General features: G+C 39.3%; 1 protein-coding gene across 1 annotated transcript; it reads left to right on the forward strand.

Annotated features, from left to right (window-relative positions):
- Positions 1–484: 484 nt before the first annotated feature.
- Positions 485–26,759, forward strand: RMND5A (required for meiotic nuclear division 5 homolog A). Its single transcript, XM_060781334.2, has 9 exons — positions 485–784; positions 10,271–10,413; positions 13,556–13,690; positions 13,841–13,941; positions 17,947–18,113; positions 19,008–19,173; positions 22,519–22,621; positions 24,016–24,170; positions 25,802–26,759. Exons 1-9 carry the CDS (start codon positions 643–645, stop codon positions 25,863–25,865), a joined length of 1,176 nt encoding a protein of 391 aa, XP_060637317.1. The 5' UTR covers positions 485–642; the 3' UTR covers positions 25,866–26,759.
- The last annotated feature ends 508 nt before the right edge of the window (positions 26,760–27,267 follow it).

A 27,267-nucleotide genomic window follows, 5' to 3' on the forward strand; every position in this document is an offset into this window, starting at 1 on the left:
AATGATATTTAGATAAATGTTTTTTAATGTTTATGTATTGTATCCAGGCATTGAATGTTTGCCATGTATATGCTGTGCTCCACTCTGAGTCCCCTTTGGGGTGAGAAGGGCAGAATATAAATGTTTTAAATTGATAATAATAAATTATACAGATTCCTCAGGAGAGAGACAAGGTGATTCGGTATGCCCATACCACCAAGAACTTGTCACAAATGTATTATGATCCACATAGTCAAAGGCTTTAGAATAGCCAATAAAACAGAAATAGATGTTTTTCTGAAACTCCCTTCCTTTCTCCATTATTCAGTGAATATTGGCAATTTGGTCTCTCGTTCCATAAACAGTGCCCATAAGCAGTGGGAAAAATACTCCAAATACACCCGGAAGCATTCTCTGTGAGCTAAGCAATGCGTTTCTCTACAACTTCCTAGATCTATGAGTCAGCGTCCAATCAAACAGCACGGCTGAGGAACTCGGGGTTGTTTTTCGGCGCCGCCTGTGACGCAGCGCCAGCCCTGCTCGGGAAAGGACCCCGCTCGTCTATTGCGCTGCCTGCAAAAACAACCCCCACCACCAGCCCGGGTTGGCCTCGGGGTCTGTTTGCGGGAGCTCCGTGGGCCGGAGCGGCGGGAAAAAGTGGCCATGGACCAGTGCGTGACGGTGGAGCGCGAGCTGGAGAAGGTGCTGCAGAAGTTCTCGGGCTACGGGCAGCTCTGCGAGCGGAGCCTGGAGGAGCTGATCCAGTACGTGGCCGGACTGCGCCGCGAGATCCTCCAAAGCGAGAGTAGGTGCCCCCTCCCCTCCTCCCCCCCTCCGGTTGCCCTTGGCAACGAGGCCTACCTGTGGTCAGTCTCTCCTGGGAGCCCGGCGTTTGCGCTTCACTTGGTCAACGTGTCTTTGAAGAGAGGTTGGCGGGAAGGAAACTTCACTTATGGCTCGTTTGCATCAGCCTTCAAAGGGCCCTCAACTAGACTATACTTTTTGTCCATAGTGGTCAGTTCTCTTTAGTTTTGACCCAGTTTGCGTCCCCAGGTGTTTTTGAAGGCTAATTCCCATCCCTTTACATCAGTGTTTCTCAACCTGGGGGTCGGGACCCCTGAGGGGGTCGCGAGGGGGTGTCAGAGGGGTCGCCAAAGACCATAAGAAAACACAGTATTTTCTGATGGTCATGGGGATTCCATGTGGGAAGTTTGAGCCAATTCTATGGTTGATGGAGTTCAGAATGTTCTTTGATTGAAATGAACTATAAATCCCAGCAACTACAACTCCCAAATGTCAAGATCTATTTTCCCCGGACTCCACCAGTGTTCACATTTGGGCATATTGAGTATTCATGCCAAGTTTGGTCCAGATCCACCATTGCATGAGTCCACAGTGCTCTCTGGATATAGGTGAACTACAACTCCCAAATTCAAGGTCAATGCCCATCATAGAATCATAGAATCTAAGAGTTGGAAGAGACCTCATTGGCCATCCAGTCCAACCCCCTGCCAAGAAGCAGGAACATCGCATTCAAATAACCCCCGACAGATGGCCATCCAGCCTCTGTTTAAAAGCTTCCAAAGAAGGAGCCTCCACCACACTCTGGGGCAGAGAGTTCCACTGCTGAACGGCTCTCACAGTCAGGAAGTTCTTCCTCATCTTCAGATGGAATCTCCTCTCTTGTAGTTTGAAGCCATTGTTCCGCGTCCCAGTCTCCAGGGAAGTAGAAAACAAGCTTGCTCCCTCCTCCCTGTGGCTTCCTCTCACATATTTATACATGGCTATCATATCCCCTCTCAGCCTTCTCTTCTTCAGGCTAAACATGCCCAGCTCCTTAAGCCGTTCCTCCTAGGGCTTGTTCTCCAGACCTTTTATCATTTTAGTCGCTCTCCTCTGGATACATTCCAGCTTGTCAATATCTCTCTTCAATTGTGGGGCCCAGAATTGGACACAATATTCCAGGTGTGGTCTAACCAAAGCGGAATAGAGGGGTAGCATTACTTCCTTAGATCTAGACACTATGCTCCTATTGATGCAGGCCAAAATCCCATTGGCTTTTTTTGCCGCCACATCACATTGTTGGCTCATGTTTAACTTGTTGTCCACAAGGACTCCAAGATCTTTTTCACACGTACTGCTCTCGAGCCAGGCATCCCCCATTCTGTATCTCTATCAAACCCTTCCAATGTTATTCATTGGTCATGGGAGTCAAGTTTGGTTCAAATCCATCGCTGGTGGAGTTCGGAATGTTCTTTGATTATAAGTGAACTATAAATCCTAGCAACTACAACTACCAAATTACAAAATCAATCCTCGCCCAACCCCACTAGCATTCACATTTGGGTGTATTGGGTATTTGTGCCCAGTTTGGTCCAGTGAATGAAAATGCATCCTGCATATCAGATATTTACATTATGATTGATAACAGTAGTAAAATGACTTATGAAGTAGCAATGAAAACAATATTATGGTTGAGGGTCACCAGAACATGGGGGACTGGATTAAGGGGTCACGCCATTAGGAAGGTTGAGAACCACTGCTTTACATTGTCCGCCATACAGACTGAGGAGAATGGGAATTGCAACCCAACAACACTTGTGGCTGTGCGGTTAGGGGGAAAGGTCAGAGGACATTTTAAAGCCCAGCATCATTTTTACTATTTACTAGCCATCCCCTGCCACGCATTGCTGTGGCGGCCCACATCGGGGTTCTGTGTGGGAAGTTTGGCCCAATTCTATTGTTGGTGGGGTTCAGAATGCTCTGTGATTGAAGGTGGACTATAAATCCCAGCAGCTAGAACTCCCAAATGTCAAGATTCTATTTTCCCCAAACTCCACCAGTGTTCACATTTGGGCATATTGAGTATTCGTGTAGAGCAGGGATCCACGAACTTTTAAAACAGAGGGCCAGGTCACAGTCCCTCAGACTGTGGATGGCCGGATTATAATTTGGAAAAAAAGAATGAATTCCTATGCACACTGCACGTATCTTATTTGTAGTGCAAAAAACACTTTAGAACAGGGGTCCTCAAACTAAGGCCCGGGGGCCAGATGCGGCCCTCCAAGGTCATTTACCCAGCCCTCGCTGAGGGTCAACCTAAGTCTGAAACGACTTGAAAGCACACAACAACAACAATCCTATTTCATCAACCAAAAGCTGGCCCACACTTCCCATTGAAATACTAATAAGTTTATATTTGTTAAGATTGTTCATTTTAATTATTGTATTGGTTTCTAATTGTTTTTTTGCACTACAAATAAGATATGTGCAGTATGCATAGGAAGTCATTCATGTTTTTTCAAATTATAATCCGGCCCTCCAACAGTTTGAGGGACTATGACCTGGCCCTCTGTTTAAAAAGTTTGGGGACCCCTGCTTTAGAACAATACAATAATTAAAATGAAGAACAATTTTAACAAATATAAACCTATTAGTATTTCATTAGGAAGCGTGGGCCTGTTATTGGCTGATGAGATAGGATTGTTGTTGTTGTTGTGGTTGTGTGCTTTCAAGTCGTTTCAGACTTAGGTTGACCCTGAATGAGGTAAATGACCTTGGAGGGCCGTATTCGGCCCCCGGGCCGTAGTTTGAGGACCCCTGGTGTAGAGCTTGGTCCAGATCAATCATTGTTTGAGTCCACAGTGATCTCTGAATGTAGGTGAACTACAACTTCAAAACCAAAGGACACTGCCCACCAAACCCTTCCAGTATTTTCTTTTGAACATGGGAGAACCGTGTGCCAAGTTTGGTTCAATTCCATCGTTGGTGGGGTTCAGAATGTTCTTTGATTGTAGGTGAACTATAAATCCCAGCAACTACAACTCCCAAATGACAAAATCAATTTTTATGAGTGAAGGACATACATTGGGTTGTTAGGTGTCTTGTGTCCAAATTTGGTGTCAATTCGTCCGGTGGTTTTTGGGTTCTGTTAATCCCACAATCAAACATTACATTTTTATTTATATAGATTTATTGTATTTTTACTCCGCTCTATCTCAGCCCCGACGGGGACTCGGAGCAGCTTCCTAATTGTCAACAGTTCAGTGCCCCATTAAAACATAAAACATACAAAATACATAATGCATTAAAATCATAAAAACAGAGACATATAAATACAGGGTGCAGCAGCATAACTTCCTTTTTTCAAAACTTAATAAAACCCATTGTATGAATCAGGATTTTTTAAATAATGTAAGCGCATTATATAATGCAGACGCAGACTGCAGCCAGGAAATCAGGAGCAGGGGGGGCTCAACCATTACACAAAGTAAGCATTCGCAGTATAGTTGATTTTGCCCAGAGGCGCTCTTGAGATGCCCTTCCGGGAAAATAGACCTTGACATATGCGAGTTGTAGTTACTGGGATGTATAGTTCACCTACAATCAGAGAGCATTCTGAACTCCACCAATGATGGAATTGAACCAAATATGGCACACAGAACTCCCACGACGAACAGAAAATATATATCAGTGATTGGCGGGGGGCGTACCAAAATACTATTTGCTTACCGTTGAAAATTACCAAGGGCCGTCTCTGATCAGGAGACACTTCTTGGGAGGAGAGCAATGACAAATCTTGATAAAATAGTGAAGATTAGAGACATCACACTGGCAGCAAAGATCCGCATAGTCAAAGCAATGGTATTCCCCGTAGTAACCTACGGAAGATAGATGCTTTTGAACTGTGGTGTTGGAGGAAAGTGCTGAGAGTGCCTTGGACTGCAAGAAGATCCAACCAGTCCATACTTCAGGAAATATAGCCTGACTGCTCATTGGAGGGAAGAATAGTAGAGGCCAAGATGAAGTACTTTGGCCACATAATGAGAAGACAGGAAAGCTCAGAGAAGACAATGATGCTGGGGGAAATGGAAGGAAAAAAGAAGAGGGGCCAACCAAGGGCAAGATGGATGGATGGTATCCTTGAAGTGACTGGATTGAAGGAGCTGGGGGTGGTGATGATCGACAGGGAGCTCTGGCATGGACTGGTCCATGAAGTCACAAATATTCGGAAACAACTGAACAACAGGCACATACCTAAAGTTTTGTTTTACGTAGTTTTGAAGATCAAATTAGGTAGGGGACGTCCCCCATTCTCCATACACTGAATAAACCGATTTCTGGCGTTTGTCATGACTCTTGCCAGCATAGCAGGCATTATGTTGGCAATTTCTTCCTGGATGTTGGTTTTCAAATCTTGTAGGGTCCTTGGACGGTTCACATAAACACGGGCTTCACGGTTAGCGTGTTGTAGTTCTTTGAGCATTGGACTGATGCTGCTGGTGGTCACAGAAACCCATTGGATGGCCTTGAAGAAGTCAAATTCTCTTAGAGAAAGGCAAAAGCAAACCTTGTCTGAACAAATCTTGCAATGATAGGATTGCCTGAGGATCTCCATAACCCAGGAAGGCAAAAATCACAGGGTCCACACAGCCATATAACCCAGAAAATCAAGGCAGATAATCCACAAAATGCAAATGGGGAGATGCTCTCTTTCTCTTGCACTTCTCAGAGTAGTATTTGGTTTAATATGACCTTAGCTTTCTACGAGGTAACTTACTAAACTGTTCCTCTTCAAACGCTTTGTTATTTATATCAATGGCTTATTACAGTGGCACTTATAAGAGCTGTAACATCGGTGTCTCTCCTTGTGTTCCTATTGGCATTATAGAAATGATCAGTGATGTGAAACATGTGTTTTATCACATTTGGAAGCTAGTGGAGAGGGCTGTATTGCTCTCTCTTCAAAACGAAACAAAACAAACAAGAAAGTAGAAGGGAGAAAAGCATCAGAAATAAATGTGGCAAATCACATAGTGTTAAATAGATATATCATGTAATTTGCCAGGATATGACTCACTGGCTTCAGCTTCTTCTCACAAATTCTGCAACCCTGAGTAGCAGTTCTCCTGCAGGGCTTTTTTGAGAAGTGAGTAAAGGATGATGGTGTGGCCTAGTTTTTATTTATTGTGTCAGAAACGAATTTAGAATACAGTTATAATGTATTAAAAAAAATCACAAACGTTCCTCATTATCATTTCCAAAAATTACTTCAGAACAGTGGGTTGTTGTAGGTTTTTTGGGGCTATATGGCTATGTTCTATAGGCATTCTCTCCTGACGTTTCGCCTGCATCTATGGCAAGCATCCTCAAAGGTAGTGAGGTGGATGCTTGCCATAGATGCAGGCAAAACGTCAGGAGAGAATGCCTCTAGAACATGGCCATATAGCCCAAAAAAACCTTCAGCAACCCAGTGATTCTGGCCATGAAAGCCTTCGACAATACTTCAGAACACTTTATAGGTTTTGTTGTCTCAAATGCCCCATTTGCCATGCAGTTTTTGTCTTTTGTCTACCAAAAATAAAGTCTGGTTCATATTATCTAAGAACTAGATTTTGCCCAAGGATTGTCATTTACTGAACTGTACACACATTCACCAGAGGGTATTTAACATGGACAGTGGAACTGCTTCTCTACTTTGACCAGTGTTTGTCAGATTTAAAAACATGATGAAGACAAAGCTTATATTTTTCTGATGTTGAACGTTGTTGTTAACTGCCTTCAAGTTTATTTCGACTTATGTCAACCCTATGAATGCAAGACCTCCAAGCTGCCCTGTCCTCAACAGCCCTGCTCACGTCTTGTGGACTCAGAGCCATTGCTTCTCTGATTATGTCTATCTATCTGGAATATGGTCTTCTGTTTTCTTTCCTCTTTTCCATTTTACCAAGCAATATTATATTTTCTAGTGAGTCATCTCTTCTAATGATATGGCCAAAGTACAACATCTTCTGGCTTTTAGGGAGAATGTGGACCTGACTTGCCCCAGGACCCATTTATTTGTGTTTTGAACAGTCAACGATACGTCTGAAATTTTCTTCCTATTAGCCTTTTTAAAAAGACAGTCAACCCTCCACATTCTCTAGAATTAGGATACAGGAACTAAGCAAAAGTAGGAAACTGTACTTTTAAAACTGTATTTTTTAACCGAAAGAACACCTCTCTAGGAACTTCCAGTGTGACACTGTGATCAACTTCTGGTGAAGTTGACCAAGTTCTGTTGAAACACCTAGAGACCACACAATCTACGAAAGCTAACCCCACAAATATGGAGGGCTGACAGTATCGCTCCCCAGTGTTTAACAACAGTTATACTATATATAAATGTGTGACTTCAGGAGGAAAAAAGAGAAATGAGTGCAAAGTAATATTGTAAGCTAATTTAATGTTCAGAATAGATAATAGCTTGAAGATGGGCTTTGACTTTTGAAAGGAAATGACAAAAGGTCTCTCTATTATTAGCATTTTAAATAAAATTGATTTTGGCAATAGGGTTGCAGCTATTGTTACTGAGTTCAAGGACCATATTGTTATTTGGCAAATGAAATTGTCATTTAGAGAGTAAATCTAACGGAATCAAAAAGCCAAAGTGACTGCATAGCCTTATCTTTGAGATGTAGAAGACAATATTTTGTTTTGACTTCTAGCGTTGAGAGAGTTGGGTATCAACCTTAGTAATCTTTTGCCTCTTCTAATCATGTGTTCATGAGTTTAAAAAAGGCACAATATTTTATTTCCACATAAGCACGTAGACATATTATTTACTCATTCAAACGGTGTAATAATGGATTGAGTCACTGGTGGTTCCTGAAAGAATAAACCATAGAGTCAGCAAAGGTAAATGGAGAGCCACAATAACAGGTTTGCTGACTTTCCAAAGTGCATTCTAACACGCAGTAGGCATATCAGTGCATGTGTGTGCAGTGATGCATACATACACAGAGGGTCTTTTTGAATGACTGGAACTGTGTATCTCTGTGCAATATTTTAGAGAGGCACTTCAGGGTTAGGTATTTTGTTTAAATATTGGTTTTATGGCCACTTAATTATTAGCAATTAGCAATTATTTGGGTTTATGTCCAATATTTTTCATGTGGTTTTAAAGCAGAATTTAAATATTATTGTCAGACTCCAATGATTGGGAGCTGAATTTAAGTACAATTCTTATAATTATTTATTATTATTTATTTATTTCGGGTATTTCTACCCCGCCCTTCTCAACCCCCGAAGGGGGACTCAGGGCGGCTTCCAACTGGCATACGTTGATGCCTACAATTCACACAGTAAAATACATAGTAACAATAAATTATAACAGTTATTATACATTAATATAATAAACATACAATAAAAATCCAGCCTGGTGGCCATCGTTTTGCCAAGTCTGTAATTAATAAATTCATTCCGCTTATCATAGTTCGTTTCCAAAGCTTTAGTCATTATTGTCCATTGTCAGTCTGCCAGATTATCCAAAGGCCTGGTCCCATATCCATGTTTTTAATTTCTTTCTGAAAGAGAGGAGGGATGATGATGATCTAATTGCCCTGGGGAGTGAATTCCACAGGTGGGGGGGGGGGCCACCACTGAGAAGGCTCTGTCCCTCGTCCCCGCCAACCTCGTTTGTGACAAGGGTGGGGCTGAGAGCAGGGCCCCTCCAGAAGATCTTAAATTCCTAGGCGGGACTTAGACGGAGATACGTTTGCACAGGTACGCTGGGCCGGAGCCGTATATCATTATTGCCAATGATATTTAGAGAGTATAATATGCACAAAATTCTAATTCACACATTTAACTGCTTCCATATGAAATCTTCTGAGCATTTTCCTCATGGCTACTCAGATTCTGGCAGGAGTTTTATTTACTTATTTAAGGTATTTGTTTATTGTCCATTGACCTCCCAGAACCTTAGGAATTGCCTGGCTGCAGCAGTTGTATAGCTTTGCTACTGATCTAAATTCAGACAGTCCCCGAGTTACAAATATCCAATTTACAAGCGACATAGTTAAGATTGAAGGTGACACAACAGGAAGTGAGAGAAATCTACTCCTAGGAAGGGAAATATGCTCCTGGAAGAGTTATTGTGGGGGAAATACATCTCCACTGAAGCTTTATTACCAATCCCTGTTTCCACAACAAGCCATTTTTTAAAAAAATCCAGTTATCACAGGGACAGAAAGTGCGGTGAAATCTTTTGAATAGGAGCACTGATAGCAAAAGAAATACCACGGAGATCTTAATCATTCATCAGCCATCATTTTGGCTGATGTTACACTTAAAAATGTACCTGTTCCAACTTACAAACAAATTCAGCTGAAGAAATAACTGTATTGTTCGTAAGTTGGGGACTGCCTGTATATGCACAGACACTCTCATGAATGGTACCTCACTTGTGTCAGCTTGCTGCTCAGGACCCATCTACACTGTTAAACTGCATTATGAAACTGTATTATATGGAAGTGTAGACGAGACCTCAGTTTCTGATCTTGAGAGTATTTGTACTTGAATAAAACTAAATTATATTTCTCATTAATATGCCACACTACAATTATGAGTGCTGATTAATTACATTATAGTTTGACTCCAGACTTTGTGAGTTGAATTTGACTTTCATTGAAATCAGTGGACAAATCAAACATGATTGAACTCCTGTTACCCTGATTGTAAACTGTCCTTTATATGTGTGTACACCGCCATGAGTCGCCCTAAAGGGCTGAGAATGGCGGTTAATAAATGCATCAAATAAATAAATAAATAAATAAATTGTACCTTATTGCTTGAACATTAAGCTACACCAAATGGTGCTTGGACTGTTTATTTCTCAGAACAGGTATATTGCTTGTTTCCATGATTGTACATAATTCTTAAATACTGTCATATTTTCTGGCATTGCCTAAATTCATGCAGAGGGCTGAAGTTTGTTATTGGTTGGACAGAACTTCTCAGAGAAGAAATTCAAGGCCCTTAATTGTCCCAAATTCTACCCAAGTGACCTAGGCTACCAAGCCAATTTGCATTTCTTTTGTCCTTGCAAGCCTTGAGAAATTTATAACAAATAAACTTGGAGGTTCATTTATCTGATAATCTCACAGTTATTTGTTTAGTTGTGCTGTGTTGTTCCACTAATGGCTGTTTGTGTGTACAGTACTTGACTAATTGGAAGAGCTGTTTTTTTCAGGTAAGGAACCATTTACTAGTATTCTGAATTAAAACACTAAATATTTACAGGATTGCAATTTCATATTGTTTTAGCTTTCCGTGTTACAAATGCTAGCAAGCTAGTCAAACCTATATAAGTACATTCCACTATACTTACAGTTCCTCCTCCCACAGTGTAACTCTTTGAAATTTAAATGAGAGGCTGAGGCTTGGGATTTTTATTTCAGGAATTTTGCAGCGTTGGAAATGTCCTTGGTGGTTCATAGTGCAATTATGTCTTTTCCTGCATTTTCTCTAGATCAAGATGGCGATCTATCAGGAACCATATCACTTGTTATGACTCAGTGTTGCAAGCGAATAAAGGACACCGTTCAGAAATTGGCCTCAGATCACAAGGATATCCACAGTAGTGTTTCTCGTGTTGGGAAAGCTATTGACAAGGTACTTTTAATATTAATCTTTTAATATTAATATCAATATAGCTATGATTTTCAATCTTTGCTTTGCTATACTTAGTCCTGCTTACTTTAGGGCTGCTGAAATCAACCAGTAATTTGTGACTGACATGAGCTCATTAGTTTAAGTGTGTCTTTTTCAAGTATGATTAAAAGTGGGATCCCATCCTTGTGTTCAAAACTTAGTTGATATTATTATTATTATTATTATTATTATTATTATTATTAAACATTTATATTCTGCCCTTCTCACCCCGAAGCATATACACGGCAAACATTCAATGCTGGGACACAAATTCACATACAATAAACATTAAAAAAACATTTATCAAAATATTAAAATACACCATTTAAAACCGTCCTAGCCATCCACATCAAATCCAATTGGCCCTGTCATCTTTCCCACTGTCGCTTCATCCCCCTGTCCCTAAAGCTTGGTCCCACAGCCATGTTTTTACCATCCTTCTAAAGGACAGGAGGGAGGGGGTCGACCTGATCTCACCAGGAAGGGAGTTCCATAGCTGGGGAGCAATCACCAAGAAGGCCCTGTCTCTCGTCCCCACCAATCGTGCCTGTGACAATGGCAGGACAGAAAGCAGTACCTCCCCGGAGGATCTTAATCTCCGTGATGGTTCATAGGGGGAGATGCGTTCAGACAGGTAATTGGGACCGGGACCGTTTAGGGCTTTATAGGCCAAAGCCAGCCTTTGAATTTAATTGTTATTAACCTGGCTGCCTCTTGTTGGACTATTTGAAGCTTCCGAGCAGTCTTCAAAGGCAACCCCATGTAGATTGCGTTGCAGTAGTCTATCCTAGATGTAACCAGTGCAAGGACCACCGTGGCCAAGTCTGACTTCCCAAGATATGGGCACAGCTGGCGCACAAGTTTTAATTGTGCGAATACTCCCCTGAATACTCCCCTGCTTTCATGTGTCCATAGGAATTCTGGTAACATATTCCTTATGGATATAGTAACTGTATTGAATAGTACTTTACTAATCGTAAGCTATGATCTCACAAGTGAGGTAGGCATGTAAGTGCCTTGCAGTAAAATCTGCAAAGAGTTTGAGAAGCTTTCTTTGGTGTATGTTTTTATGCATTTCAATCTGTACACTTCATATGATTAATTGAATAGACTGATAATTCTCAAAGTAGTTGTTGGATCGAATCAGAATAAACTTCCTAGAGACATTAGATCAGCTCCCTCCCTTTTGACTTTCTGAAAAAAAAAAGTCAAAACCTGGCTGTTCGAGTAACGGCCATAGGAATATGGAATAATCGGATTATGAGATCGGATTACGTTTTTATCTTGGAGACGAAATGATTTGCTTTTATTAATGTGTTATGGTATTAACTGATATGTAAATGATTTTAAATGTTTTAAATGTTTTTGTGATATTTTTGGCATTGAATTGTTGCCTTGTGAACCGCCTCAAGTCACCTGCGGGCTGAGAGGGGCGGTATAAAAATGTAGCAAATAAATAACTAAATAAATAACAAGAATTTATAAAAAAAACAACCAAATTTCTCATTTGAATGGAGAAAAAATACTTTTCAAATTCATTACTAATCAGTTCATCTGTGGGTAGATATCTGTATACATAGGCAGGTGATTGGGCCCTGCTTGTGAAATATTAATTTCTCTGTTCAGTCTGGTTTTTTTGTTTAAAACTCCACCCACAAAGAGTCATGCAGTTTTAAAACTATCTCTTAGATTTGGATTAGCTCAGAGATCGGGATTATTGGACTTTCCAGATATCGCTGGACTGCTGCTCCCAGTATTTCTTACCATTAGCTATGCTGTTTATGACTTGGACATTTAACCACTGGATTAGTTTAACACTTTTCATCCATGTATATGTTATTTCATGTATTGGTGCTAAGATCTTATCTTCCAGTGACTTTATTATTTGACCACTGTAAATGTAATGCATTTTTCCATCATCTATTTGGAAAGGTGTCTAATAAATAGCAGGTAGATTGGTAGATTGATGGAAAAGGAGTTGAGCACAACGAAGAAGGGTTTGTTTTTTTAAAAATTCAGATGGGGTGAAGTAAGAAAGGCATTGGGTGCTAGATAGGGCTCTTCAATCTAGAGAATTGCATTTGGGACAGGGCAAAAAGAGATATTGGTGGCCTATCTTCTTGCTGGGAGAAAGATTCAATGCTATTGTCAGGTAGGGTTGTTTCTTTAGAGCTATCTTGGCAGCATATATAAGATTCTGTTTGGATGAGAAAAGACCATTTAGGTATTTAGAGAGGTAATTTAATCATTTGCCTCTAAGGCACATGTGCCAGATGGAGAGCAAAATCTGGCCCTTCCTATCATTTAATTAGATGCTGGACTACAACTCCTGAATTTCTTATTAGATATGACTAGAGCTGATGGTAGTTGCGATACAGTAACATCTGGAAGTCTGCAGTTTGTACTGTTTAGTCAGGAGGGTGGGGTTGAATTTAGATAAAAGGCCAATGAAGATGATATCTGACTTTAAAATGTCCTTTAATAATAATAATAATAATAATAATAATCTTTATTTATACCCCGCCACCATCTCCCCTATGGCAGTGGTTCTCAACCTGAGGTCCCCAGATGTTTTTGGCCTTCAACTCCCAGAAATCCTAACAGGTGGTAAACTGGCTGGGATTTCTGGGAGTTGTAAGCCAAAAACATCTGGGGACCCCAGGTTGAGAACCACTGCCCTATGGGTACTTGGAGCGGCTTACATGAGGCCAAGCCCAAACAACAATTATAATAAAGAAAAACCAAAAACACAAACCAAAAACGCAACCAATAAACAGTGACATAAAACAAATGAATACATAACAATATACAAATTACAATATGCACAGGCTCAGTAACAATGTACCGTTGTGTTGCAATTCCCATTATCCCCAGTCCCATGGCAGATAATCAGAAGGGTTGGGAGCTGTCATTCAAAAACATGAGTACTCAGACTGGGTAAAAAGTAAAGAGCATAGACCACTATGTAAAATATTATTGTTGGCACTATGTATCATTGGAAGTCCTTGAGGGTGTGGTTACTGATGCTTCTTTCAATTAATACAATTATCAAAAGAGAAAAACTTGTTTCACTCAAAATTAACTGACAAATTTTCCTTCACAGAATTTTGACTCTGACATCAGCAGTGTGGGAATAGATGGATGTTGGCAGGCTGATAGCCAGCGAATTTTGAATGAGGTGATGGTAGAACACTTTTTTCGGCAAGGAATGCTAGATGTAGCGGAAGAGCTTTGTCAGGTAATTGCAGCTAGAATTCCTCATATTGTGAGGCAATATAAATCATCGATCTGACATTCTAACAGGAATTATTTTTGTCTATCTGGTGGTTTTGTTTTGTTTTTGTGTTTTTTGAAAAATCACTAATGTGTGTGTGGCTTTGTTTTTCAGGAATCTGGGCTTTCAATAGACCAAAGTCAAAAGCAACCATTTGTGGAGCTGAACCGAATACTGGAAGCACTTAAAGTTAGAGTTTTGAGACCTGCATTAGAGTGAGTTACTCTTCTGTCTTAGAAATCTTCTGATACAATTTAGAATTTTCTTCTTTAACAGATTCTTTTACATTGGGTTTCACAGGTGAATAAATAATTTGCTACTTTTTCCAGGTGAGCAAAGATCCTGAGACTAATTTGTGACAGGGCTTGTCCAGTAGCTGGACACATTAATTCAACTCCCAAGTTAGGCAGATTTTGCGCCTGGAACATCACTTATCTGGTGGATAAGAATCTCTTCCTACATTCCACATGTTTCTGTCCCCCACCCTGAAAACTCCCTTTCTTTGCCTGGCTGAAACAGACATTCATGGCACACAGGAAGCGAAAGATTATCTAGCTCTGTGGGGTAAGTGAAGTGGATCCAGTTCCTCTTCTACTTGCTTTCTGATGACTTGCTCTTTCAACAAGTTCCATTAATTTGACAAGGAGTCTTCTTGCTTATAATGCTCGCTTGAGAGTGTTTGCATGTATGTTCGAAATCCCAGTGCTTGAATACAGAAAGAACAGATTCCTCCTTGCATCACTTTCGATTTCACACTTTTAGCTTTCTCATGGATTCAGATCTTAAATGCGATGTGATATATTTATGGTTGTTTTTTTTTTTAGCATTTGCAAGCTGAAATAACTAGGGTTCCACTTTTTTTACCAGTTCCACTTTCTGACAGTGCTTCAGTCCGTAACTCCTCAGATAAGTGGGGACTTCCTCTACTACAACGTTTCTCAACCTGGGGGTCGGGACCACTGTGGGGTCGCGAGGGAGCGTCAGAGGGGTCGCCAAAGACCATCAGAAAACACATTATTTTCTGTTGGTCATGTGGTTCTTTGTGCCAAGTTTGGCCCAATTCTATCATTGGTGGAGTTCAGAATACTCTTTGATTTCTGTAGTGCAGCACAGACTGTGCATGTCTCACAGGGAATACTCATCCCAATCACAGCTGCTCATCCCAATCTAGAATCTTTTGTGAACTTTTCACTGTCACATTCTTATAATCTGCTTATACAGAAAATAAAAGAAAAGTGTATTTCCACCTCAGTTATATGATCCATGAAATAGTGTGTGGAAGCAGTTTCAGTCAGAACAGGACACTTTAGCATCAGTTGCTCTGTTCCCATAGCCTGTAATTCCACTAGATTTCTTGGTCTAAACTGTAAACTACCTTTGATTTGTCTGTGCCTTTGTTTCTCCTTGGTGAAGAATTACCTCAATTTGCCATTTTCACTTCTTTGGAGTTTCTAGGAGAAGGATACCTTTGATTGGATTAAATATACTGAATTAAAAGCAGCAGGCTGCTCAAATTGGTAAAATATCGATGTTATACTGGGAACAAGTTATATATGTTTATATTTATGCATTTATTTATCGTGTCAGGAGCAAACCAAACAGTTGTATTGCATTTTTTAACAAACAAACAAACAAAACAAAGTTTGCAAGCTTGGTAGTTGATTAAATGTCCTCTGACCAGTAGCTGGCCACTTGGAGTGCCTCTGGTGTTACTATAAGAAGGTCCTTCATTGTGCATGTGGCAGGGCTCAGGTTGCATTGCAGCAGATGGTCTATAGTTTGCTCTTCTCAACACTAATGTCGTGGATTCCAGCCCCATTTCTTAAGGTTGGCTCTGCATCTCGTGGTACCAGAGCGCAGTCTGTTTAATGCCTTCCAAGTCGCCCAGTTTTCTGTGTGCCCGGGGGGAGTCTCTCATTTGGTATCAGCCATTGATTGTGGTTCTGGGTTTGAGCCTGCCACTTTTGGACTCTCGCTTGCTGAGGTGTTCCAGCGAGTGTATCTGTAGATTTCTTGATTTAAGTTGTTGACGTGCTGGCTGATACCCAAACAGGGGATGAGCTGGAAATGTCACTGCCTTGGTCCTTTCACTGTTGGCTGCTATTTCCCGGCGAATGTGGCGCAATACTGGCTAAACAGTGTAATTTCTTCAGTGGTGTAGGGTGCAGACACCCCATGATAATGTGGCATGTCTCATTAAGGGCCACACCCACTGTTTTAGCATGGTGGGATATGAGAGAAGCCTCCTTGCAGGATTGCAAGACATCCGGGCGTCCCCTGGGCAGTGTCTTCATAGACGGCTGATTCTCTCACTCCAGACGCGACCAGAAGCTACTTGCAACATATATAATAATAAAGTTGAATGATAAAAACGCATGCTTAGGAATCTTCTGTTTAGCTTTTGGTACTGAACAAAAAGCAAAATAGGATTAGTGGCTTGCAGGAAAACTTTTTCTGTTTTTCTTTCTGCTTGTTGATCAGTAACTTCCTTGCCTTTTCTCAGTTGTTTTGGATCTGACGTACAGGTTTGTGGTCCTGGGTGCACTTGTATAAATGGATTTAGTTACACGAAAATTGGTATGACTTGAACATCAATCATACTATCTTTAGCTTCATACTTTTGATCATTGCTCCAACTAAGCAGGAAGTGCTTCCTGGATGTGAGATGAATAGCATTGGTATAATTAATAGTTAATGACAGGCTGTTAGTAAGTATCTATTGGTTACAAAATAATTGGGATATTTTAAGATAGACTTTCAAGTAATTCTGACCCCTCTCCCCAATTATTTATTTATTTATTTATTTATTTGTCGTGTCAGGGGCAGACCAAACAGTTGCACTGTATTTTTTTTAACAAACAAACAAAACACAAAGTTTGCAAGCTTGGTAGTTGATTAAATGTCCGTTGACCAGTAGCTGGCCACTTGGAGTGCCTCTGGTGTTGTTTCAAGAAGGTCCTCCATTGTGCATGTGGCAGGGCTCAGGTTGCATTGCAGCAGGTGATCTGTATTATTATTATTAATAAACTTTGTTTGTATATCACCCTATCTCCCCAAAGGGACTCAGTGCGGTTTCCAATATGTAGGCAAACATTCAATTGCCAGAAAGAAACCATATTTACCAGTTACCTTTGAACTATATGAAAGCGTTTTGTTACAGTGGACAAGAACAACATTTCTAGCTTCTGCTGTTCTATGGAAATATCTTCACCTTGTTGCTTAACAACAACTCTTATATGGCCTAGGAATGTAGCTGGTGATTATTTCCAAGTACTATAAAAGGATTTTCTCTGGCAGTTATGACCTTGTTGAATCTGATGACATTTAGTGACAGTTGTGTTAGTTTCTCTCAAGATCCGTTAGGCCACAACCCCTGAGAAATCTGTGGATTTTTAAAGTCTGAAATGCATACAGTGGTGTGAACATTAATTCTGAACATCTGCTGATAGAGAAAATAGTGATGATTTATTGATATGATTAGCCAAACTGGTCAGAAGCTGGCTGTGTTTAGAGAAAGAGTAATATTCTACATCCAGGGTGGAGTTTGTTATTGGGTTGCATGGTTTCAAGTTATTCCTGACTTATGGCTACCCCGTCATGGTGTTTTCTTGGCAAGGTTTGTTCAAATGGACTTGCCTTTGCCTTCCTCTGAAGCTATGTGTGTAACTTGCTCAAGGTCACCCAGTGGGAATCCATAGCTGAATAGAGTTTCAAAGACTTGTCTCCAATTCTTTAATCACTGTACCATGCTGGCTCAAGAGTGCAATCCTTGAAACTACAGGGTATTCCAATTTCAAAGAACTGTATTTCACAGTGGCAACCTTAAGAAGTTACAAACAATTTAACAAGTTATTAAGTTTTACTAACTATTTTGAACTAGAAACAAATCTAAAGATTTACTGCAAAGGGAGAATATCTCATTTGACCTTATGTTGTAGAGTCACCATCTTTGGGATGACTGAGGCTACGGGGCTGTTTGTCCACTGGAAGAGGCCTCTAGTAGTGATCATTTGAAACGCTGTGCCCCATTATTTCAAGGGGAAAAGTTTCATCCATAGTGGTTTGTGGTTGGAGTTACAACGATTTCAAATTGAGTCCATGTTCACAAAACACTATGCACATTAAAGGTCTTACAGTAAATGTGGCTATTTTTACGGACTTACCTAAATGTTAAATTTTAACATATTTTTTGTCATTTTCTTTGCCCCATTTTCTTTTAGGTGGGCTGTATCGAATAGAGAAATGCTTATGGCACAGAATAGCTCATTAGAGTTTAAACTACACCGATTATATTTTATTAGTTTATTAATGGGTGGAACTTCAAACCAGAGAGAAGCTTTGCAATATGCTAAAAATTTTCAACCTTTCGCTCTTAACCATCAAAAAGGTAAGCTACAAAAAAGATGTAGGATAAAATCCACAAAACTCAGAACTGTGAATGTTGAGGAATGATTGACTGTATATTAAAATTCCCATTCGTTCAGAAAATGCTTCCAGTTGACTATGCATTCTTAAAAAATTGTTCTGTGTTAAGGACAAATTTTTACTATGTTTTGCTGAAAGGAACTAACTTCATAATCTATGGAAGTTAGTTTGATTCAAACAAACTGTAGTTAAGGTTAGTCCCAGTTGCAGTTCGATATACCATGTTAAACCATTGCTTATTGTGTCTTTGGATTTCAACTATTCATAAAGATTCTGACCACTCTTAAATTGTAAACTGGAAAAAAAACTTTTCAGTTCCCTTTGAACACTTGGAGGTATTCTTTAGTATCTAAAGTTTCATATAAATGTCATTGCTATTTTATATTGAATTCCTGGCTATTGCTAACTCTCTAGTGCGGGGGTCCTCAAACTAAGGCCCGGGGGCCAGATATGACCCTCCAAGGTTATTTACCTGGCCCTTGCTCAAGGTCAACCTAAGTCTGAAATGATTTGAAAGCACACAACAACAGCATCCTATCTCATCAGCCAAAAGCAGGCCCTCACTTTCCATTGAAATACTAATAAGTTTATATTTGTTAAAATTGTTCTTCATTATAATTATTGTATTGTTTTAAAGTGTTTTTGTACTACAAATAAGATATGTGCAGTGTGCATAGGAATTCATTCGTGTCCCCCCCCCCAAATTATAATCCAGCCATCCAACAGTTTGAGGGACTGTGACCTGGCCCTCTGTTTAAAAAAATTGAGGACCCCTGATCTAGTGTAATGGATCAATGGCCAAATTTGTTTTCCATAGGATGCAATTTATAAACTACAACTATGTTGTCTTTCACAGATATTCAAGTTTTAATGGGAAGCCTAGTCTACCTTAGGCAAGGAATAGAAAATTCCCCATATGTTCATTTATTGGATGCAAACCAATGGGCAGACATCTGTGACATCTTTACAAGGGATGCTTGTGCTCTCCTGGGACTCTCAGTTGAATCACCTCTTAGTGTTAGGTATGGCTACACTCACATTACATGCTTTCTAAAGCTCAATTGTAGTTAGAAATATTGTTTTGCCTTATTTTTTCAATAGAAACCCTAGCATTATTTATTTATTTATTTATTTATTTATTTGCAGCATTTATATTTTTATTTATTTATTGGGAAGCCATCATTCCCCTCACCTCACACTATCCCCATCCCTTCACTACCCCATTAGCACTGTGCTCACCACCTTCCTCCCTCGTAGGGAAGCGGGTAGATATATGTGTAAGCAAGACGGCTACAGACTTCGTTTTGCAGGGATGCATTCGGATACATATTGTTATACCAGCTCCCCGCCCTCCCCCCTCCTTCCCCCCCTCCCAACCCTCTCCGATACCTTTTAAATGTTGTTTGTACAATTTTCAAAACTTTAATAAAAATTTAAATAAATATTTGCAGCATTTATATGCCGCCCTTCTCACCCCAAAGTGGCTTGCAAGATATATTTTCATACAATATATTATATTATTAGCATAGTACAATATGAGTATTATATATTACTATATTGCACTATACCATTATATTGTAATATTATTAGTAATATTACAAGTAATGTAAATATATAATTAGAATTTTAATATTGTATTATTACTACTAGTATTATATTGTATTACATTATAATATTTTAAATACGAGGGGTATTTTTAAAGTAAAGTCCGTTTGAACATAAGTACACAAGGAAAGTTTATTTCAAAAAAGTAAATTTATTTTCAGAAAGTGCATACTTCACTCTATTTTTCGACATAGTTGCCAAGTTTGTTCAAACACTTATCATACCTCTGAACCAATTTAAAATACCCTCTTCATAAAAACTTGCCGCCTGCTCCGATAACCAAGAGTTCACTGTAATCAAAGAAGGGCGACTGGAGCGGTCCTCATCATGGACGTTGTCACGGCTATCTTTGAATTGTCGTACCCACTTACGCACTTTGCTTTCGCTCATAACAGTATCACCGTACACTTCACAAATCTGTCGATGAATTTCTGCAGCAGGCAGGTTTCTTGCTGATAAAAACCATATCACTGAGCAAACCTCACATGCGGAGGGTGAGTTGATAGTCTTAAACATTTTTAAAGCACAGAACAGAACCGTACAGGTTAGCTACAGAGCGGAAACTGAGCACAGTTGTTCCCGAGGCATGCTGGTACACGATGCATGCGCTCGCTGCGGTATGCGCGCGAACTACTAGTGTCTACAACAAAACGGACCTTACTTAAAAAATACCCTTTGTATTATATGTATACACAATATACTATATTATATTATTAGTAAAGACAATATGGAACTGTCTTCAGCTCCCCTCTGTCTTCACTCTGGCCAGAGCAGCAGTTGTTGCCAGAGGAGGGGATTGTACTTATGTAGTGCCTGGAAATGGATAGTGTTCATAGTGATTCACTATTGTAGGGATATCTCAGTTAACAAACCTCTAAAGAAGTTTTTTTTTTGCATTTTTGTATGCCTCCTTATCCCCTTTTTAGCTAGAAGGTTTCTTTTTATATTGCTATGCAGTATATTAAACCATGAGAGCCATCATGGTGCAGTGGTTTGAGTGTTGGACATGATACAGTAAGAAAAGGGCATGGGAGTGTGTCAAGGAATGAAGTCCAATAGGTATTGCCTCTTCTCTCTCACTGAAGCCACAGGGCAATGGCAGTTGGGAGAGCCTTTTATCTGCTTCTGTGTCTAGACATAATTAGACAATGACACCCTATCTTAGTAACCATATCATATTATAGGAATGGTATTGTGGTCTGCTTGAGATTGTTTCATCATACACACACAAACACTTTTCTGAGCTGAACAAAACAAGTTTAATGCAAAGTCTGACTTCTTTTTACTGGGAAATTTTAATCAGTAGTTTTCTTTACTTGCCTTTTTATTCTAAATAATATCTGATTTTTATATTTCAAAAATATCAATAATTAATGTAGAAGGCAGACTAAACATAAGCAATTAACACTTATCTCACTAATAATAACTATATATTTCTGGGCTGTTTTAAAGGTAAGCTGATAATTAGAGATGCATGTAGGCAGTGCCCCCCCACCTTTCCTGTCCCCTCCTCCTTCAATAAGACTTTTGTTTAGACTTTGGAAAATCCAAAAAAATGTGAGTTTTGAGAAAGTTCAAAACATTGGAAGACGGGTATCATTGTCATAAAACATATTTCTATCTCCCTCTATGCTTTGTATAATGTACTCTGGAGGACTCTGTTAGGGTAAGAGTTGTTTATTGTGTATATTGGTACATTGAGTTAAAAAGCTGATGTGCTGTTTTCTACTATACTATACTTGATTTTAGTTCTTTTTTAAAAATTGTTTCGGGAGCCTCCTTGGATCCCATTCTGGGAGACAGCAGGATACAAATGCAATAAATAAAAAAATACATTTGGCCAGAAGAGAAGTGAAATTGCAACCTATCGTATATACTCGAGTATAAGCCAACCCGAATATAAGCCGAGGCATCTAATTTTACCACAGAAAACTGGGAAAACCTATTGACTCGAGTATAAGCCGAGGGTGAGAAATGAAGCCGCTACCGGTAAATTTCAAAATAAAAATAGATACCAATAAAATTACATTAATTGAGGCATCAGGAGGTGAAATGGTGCTGAATATTTACATAAAATTGTAATTTGAGATAAGACTGCCCAACTCTGATTAAATTATTATTCTAACCTTCTTCAATGTAAATGTATTTACGTATCCTTCCAACAATAATGAAGACAGTAAAATAATGAATGTAATAATGTAATAATAATAATAATAATAATAATAATAATAATAAAGTAGAATAATGGTAATACAATAACTAATAATAGAGTTAAATACATTTATAATCATAAGTATAATAATAGAGTAAAATACTGTAAATATAATAAAATAATACATGAAATAAAAATACTAATAACAGAATAAAATAATAAATAACCTTGACTCGAGTATAAGCCGACAGGAGCTTTTTCAGCCTAAAAAAGGGGGCTGAAACACTAGGCTTATACTCGAGTATATACAGTAATTACATTTTTTCAAGGCTTACTTTCTTTCTGTAGAGTGCTTATAAAACTAGATGTGATCTTGCCCTTCACTTGGGACCTTTATAAGAAGCAATATATATGAAATACAATGAAGCCCCATAATAAATGCATTCAGTTCTATGTTGCCTGGCTTTTCCAAGTTTAATGGTTATGTGTTATTTTGACAGTGTTGTCAATTTAAAATTACATTAAGAAAAGTAAGACTATTGCGTTGTGCTGTACTTACTACTGAAATAGAGCCCATATTTAATACTAACTTTCTGCTCTGTATCTACAGCTTTTCAGCAGGTTGTGTAGCATTGCCAGCTCTAATTAATATAAAAGCTGTGATTGAACAGAGACAGTGCACTGGTGTTTGGAATCAGAAAGATGAATTACCGGTGAGTAGTTTTGTGTGATAACTGTTAAAACAAGTCCCCATCTACTAATATTATACTAGATCATAATATAGCCACAGGTGATGTAACTTTGTGGAATACCGCACATAGGGGTGTGTATTTTAAGAGATGCTACATCTGTTCAAGATAATGCTGTATTCACTCTGACACAGTCGGATTTTAAATATAGCCACCCTTCCGTTTTATGGGTACAACCCTCCCCTATGGAAATGGCTCTTTGGATAATGAAATGTATTTAAAAGTAACCAGCCACTTACTTTCATTCTGCAGTGTTTTGACATTCATTTACAGATAAGCAGTGTTTGGAAATCTTGGGAGTTATTTGTAGCTTAATTGTGTCTGATCGATATAATTTAACAGATTTGATTTATAAATGGGATGTTCCTGATAAAATAGAAGCCCAGTTCACAGATGGTGATGTTTTATTGGAAATACCCTTCATGCTGACATGGTATTGCTGTGGAAGACATTTTGATAAGGGATTATGTAGGATTTCTTTGCAGATGACTTAAGAAGGCATTGAATGATTTATTGTTAAAATTTATTTTATAAATATTGTAAAATGGTTTCAAGAAGATTGACTATTTTAGTGTTATAGTATGTATGACACCTTATAAGTGTAGAAAAGTATGGGCTCTATATTATTGTTATTACTACTATTATTATGAGCCCCCGGTGGCGCAGTGGATTAAACCCCTGTGCCGGCAGGACTGAAGACCGTCAGGTCGCAGGTTCGAATCCAGGGAGAGGCAGATGAGCTCCCTCTATCAGCTCCAGCTCCTCATATGGGGACATGAGAGAAGCCTCCCACAAGGATGACAAAAAACATCAAATCATCCGGGTGTCCCCTGGGCAACGTGTTTGCAGATGGCCAATTCTCTCACACCAGAAGCAACTTGCAGTTTCTCAAGTTGCTCCTGACACGACTAAAATAAAATAAAATATTATTATTATTAACTTTATTTATACCCTGCCTTTCTCCCTGTGGGGACTCAAGGCAGGTAACAATTTACATTAGACAAGTTTAAAAAGTGCAATACAAAAGTTTTAAAAGTTCTAGGAACTTTCAAACTGAAATTCAACATGGTGAAGAAAACAAAGGCAAGGGAATGAAAACAAAAAAGAGGCTGTGAAGCAAGTCATTCAGATACATACTTTTGTTCATATGCCCAGGAAAATAAGATTTCTAGTTACGAGAAATAATGGCAGTGGTGCTACAATATCTCAACTCCATATATCACTTGGATCAGAAAGAGAGTATGAGAGGAAGAGAAGGGGAGAAGAAAGCAGAGCTCTGGCCCTTTTCTAACAAATATGCCTACAGATACCTGAGTATGTTCCTGATCTAAAGAGTGGCAATGCTTTTTTTTGTACAGATTGAAGTGGACCTTGGGAAAAAGTGCTGGTACCATTCAATATTTGCCTGTCCCATCCTTCGTCAGCAAACAACAGATAATAACCCACCTATGAAGTTGGTTTGCGGTCATATTATATCAAGAGATGCTCTAAATAAAATGTTTAATGGCAGCAAGTAAGTAACCATCTTTAATGTTTAGCACAGTGGTTCTCAACCTGGTGTCCCCAGATGTTTTTGGACTTCAACTCCCAGAAATTCTAACAGCTGGTAAACTGGCTGGGATTCCTGGGAGTTGTAGGCCAAAGCACCTGGGAACACACAGGTTGAGAACCACTGGTTTAGCATATTTAATTTCTTTTGCATCTAACAGGCATTTTAAAATGACGGTGAAATATGACTACTAAAAGAACATATTAATTGTACAGGTTGAGGGTCCCTTATACAAAATTTTTCGAAACAGAATTTGGAAGTTTCTGAATTTTGAAAACTTTTTCTATATTTGTACATTATGACATATTGGGAGGAGAGCAATGTCCAATCTCGATAAAATAGTGAAGAGTAGAGACATCACACTGGCAACGAAGATCCGCATAGTTAAAGCAATGGCATTCCCCATACTCACCTACGGGTGTGAGAGCTGGGCCATAGGGAAGGCTGAGCGAAGGAAGATAGATGCTTTTGAACTGTGGTTTTGGAGGAAAGTTCTGAGAGTGCCTTGGACCACCAGAAGATCCAACCAGTCCATACTTCAGGAAATAAAGTCAGACTGCTCATTGGAGGGAAGGATACTAGAGGCAAAGATGAAGTACTTTGGCCACATCATGAGAAGAAAGGGAAGCTTAGAGAAGAAAATGATGCTGGGGAAAATGGAAGGAAAAAAGAAGAGACCAAGGGCAAGATGGATGGGTGGCATCCTTGAAGTGACTGGCTTGACCTTGAAGGTGCTGGGGATGGTGACGGCCAACAAAGAGCTCTGGCGTGGGCTGGTCCATGAGGTCACGAAGATTCAGAAACGTCTGAACGAATAAACAACAACAACAACATTATGATATACCTTGAAGGCAGAATCCAAGTTTAAACATATTTATAATACACATACACATACACATAGGTAATTTACTACAATATTTTAAATAATTCCATGCTTTAACCCTTCAAAATGAAGAATGGGCATCACTGTGTGGACGTCCATTGTCCTGCAACAGCACAACACCCTAGAAAAGCACTACTCTGTGTTTTGATCAGATTTTAGGCTTAAACTCTTCAGTGAGCATCTCACTGTAATAAGTACTGTTGATGGAACCTTTTGCGCTGCATGCTGCTCTTCTTTCCTGCAAATCACAAAACATCCCAGCAGTGACTGGGGAGACAGTGACTTCACACCGGAAGCACTGATAAGACAGTGCAACCTAAAGAAGCTTTAATAGAACCAGAGTGTGGATAGTTTTTGACTCACCCTCATATAAGTGCTATTGAAGCAAAACAAATCTCTTGTGTACTAGAATAATATTTCAGAATATTTTGTATTGTCGAAGGCTTTCATGGCCGGAATCACTGGGTTATTGTAGGTTTTTTCGGGCTATATGGCCATGTTCTAGAGGTATTCTCTCCTGACGTTTCGCCTGCATCTATAGCAAGCATCCTCAGAGGTGGTGAGGTCTGTTGGAACTAGGAAAAAGGGTTTATATATCTGTGGAATGACCAGGGTGGGACAAAGGACTCTTGTCTTTTGGAGCTAGGTGTGAATGTTTCAACTGACCACCTTGATTAGCATTTACTTCAACTTGCCTTTTTTTTCTTTTCAGGTTAAAATGTCCTTATTGTCCTATGGAACAGAGCCCTGGAGATGCCAAACAGATATTCTTCTGAGGACACAATTCACTCTAGTTTATGCGTGTGTTTTGGGAGACTGAAACAAGCAAATGCTCCATTTTATGCTGTACAGACCAAGGAGGACTTCTGTGTTTTGTATAAGCCTAATGCTCCAGAAAAAATTGCCAACATTTAGTGCAGACATACCTATTGGAAAACCTGCCGAAATAATATCTGTTCTAGGGTTTTCACTCTACCCTTGGTCTCCATAACCGATCAAGGTACAACACCAGCAATTGTCATTCAATGCAGGGTTTTGTACTTAATTGTGTGGTGACTTCATTTTTTAAAGACAGACAGAAGCCAGTCAGCATATAGGTCTACTGTTTGTCCTGCTTTTATCGCCCTGATTGAGAAATGTCACCATGAAGAATGTGTGAGGAGAGTTTTTATTTCCTTAGCATGTAAATAATTAAGAGAGGACTTCAGGAAAACGCGTTTGATAAATTTAATAGTGGTTATAGACATATTTGTATTTCTGTTGCTATTGTTTTTCCCAATCCAAAGCTGTGATATTTTGAGGGTTTTTTTTTTCTGCTGAACATTTCCCCCAGCTTTTAAACAGAATTCCAGTTGAATGTGCTTATATATAAACTACATAAATATATAACAAAAGTTCAAAACCATTTCTAATTTAGAAAGACAGCAATTGAATGAGGACTCGTAGAACCGGGAATCCCGTTCAGTTGATTTCATGATTGAGAGCTCTTTGTGTAGCCGAGAGTATTCAATAAAGTAGAGCTCGGTTTTGGAAAGAAAAAATTGTCAATGCATAATTGCTCTCCAGCTTTTTTAGTCATAATCAAAACTTTGTACTTAAGATCAGTGTCATGTACAGTTTGCTAGACATGATAGTTGCATTATTTATAAAGTTATCAGAACCAAATAAAATGTTGATAATGTCCATTATTAAAGTGGGTGGGGGGGGGGTGTACACGCTTCAGTTATCTCAATGATCCAGTGGCCACTTCATTGCAAGACTGAACTGCCATCATTTTAGCAGCTAATATGTACGAGGGGTATTTTTAAAGTAAGGTCCGTTTGAACATAAGTACACAACGAAAGTTTATTTCAAAAAAGTAAATTTATTTTCAGAAAGTACATACTTCACTCTATTTTTCGACATAGTTGCCAAGTTTGTTCAAACACTTATCATACCTCTGAACCAATTTTAAAATACCCTCTTCATAAAAACTTGCCGCCTGCTCCGATAACCAAGAGTTCACTGCCGTTTTCACGTCGTCGAAGGGCGTCCGGAGCGGTCCCCATCATGGACGTTGTCACGGCCATCTTTGAATTGTCGTACCCATTTACGCACTTTGCTTTCACTCATAACAGTATCACCGAACACTTCACAAATCTGTCTATGAATTTCTGCAGCAGGCAGGTTCCTTGCTGA

This window comes from Anolis sagrei, chromosome 6, assembly GCF_037176765.1.
Source record: "Anolis sagrei isolate rAnoSag1 chromosome 6, rAnoSag1.mat, whole genome shotgun sequence".
In the NCBI taxonomy this organism is placed as follows: Eukaryota; Metazoa; Chordata; class Lepidosauria; order Squamata; family Dactyloidae; genus Anolis; species Anolis sagrei.

Coding starts and splice junctions, on each gene's coding strand:
- RMND5A (XM_060781334.2), top strand. CDS start 643: ATGGACCAGTGCGTGACGGTGGAGCGCGAGCTGGAGAAGGTGCTGCAG. Junction 10,414..13,555: donor TTGGGAAAGCTATTGACAAG/GTACTTTTAATA, acceptor TTTCCTTCACAG/AATTTTGACTCTGACATCAG. Junction 13,691..13,840: donor TAGCGGAAGAGCTTTGTCAG/GTAATTGCAGCT, acceptor TTTGTTTTTCAG/GAATCTGGGCTTTCAATAGA.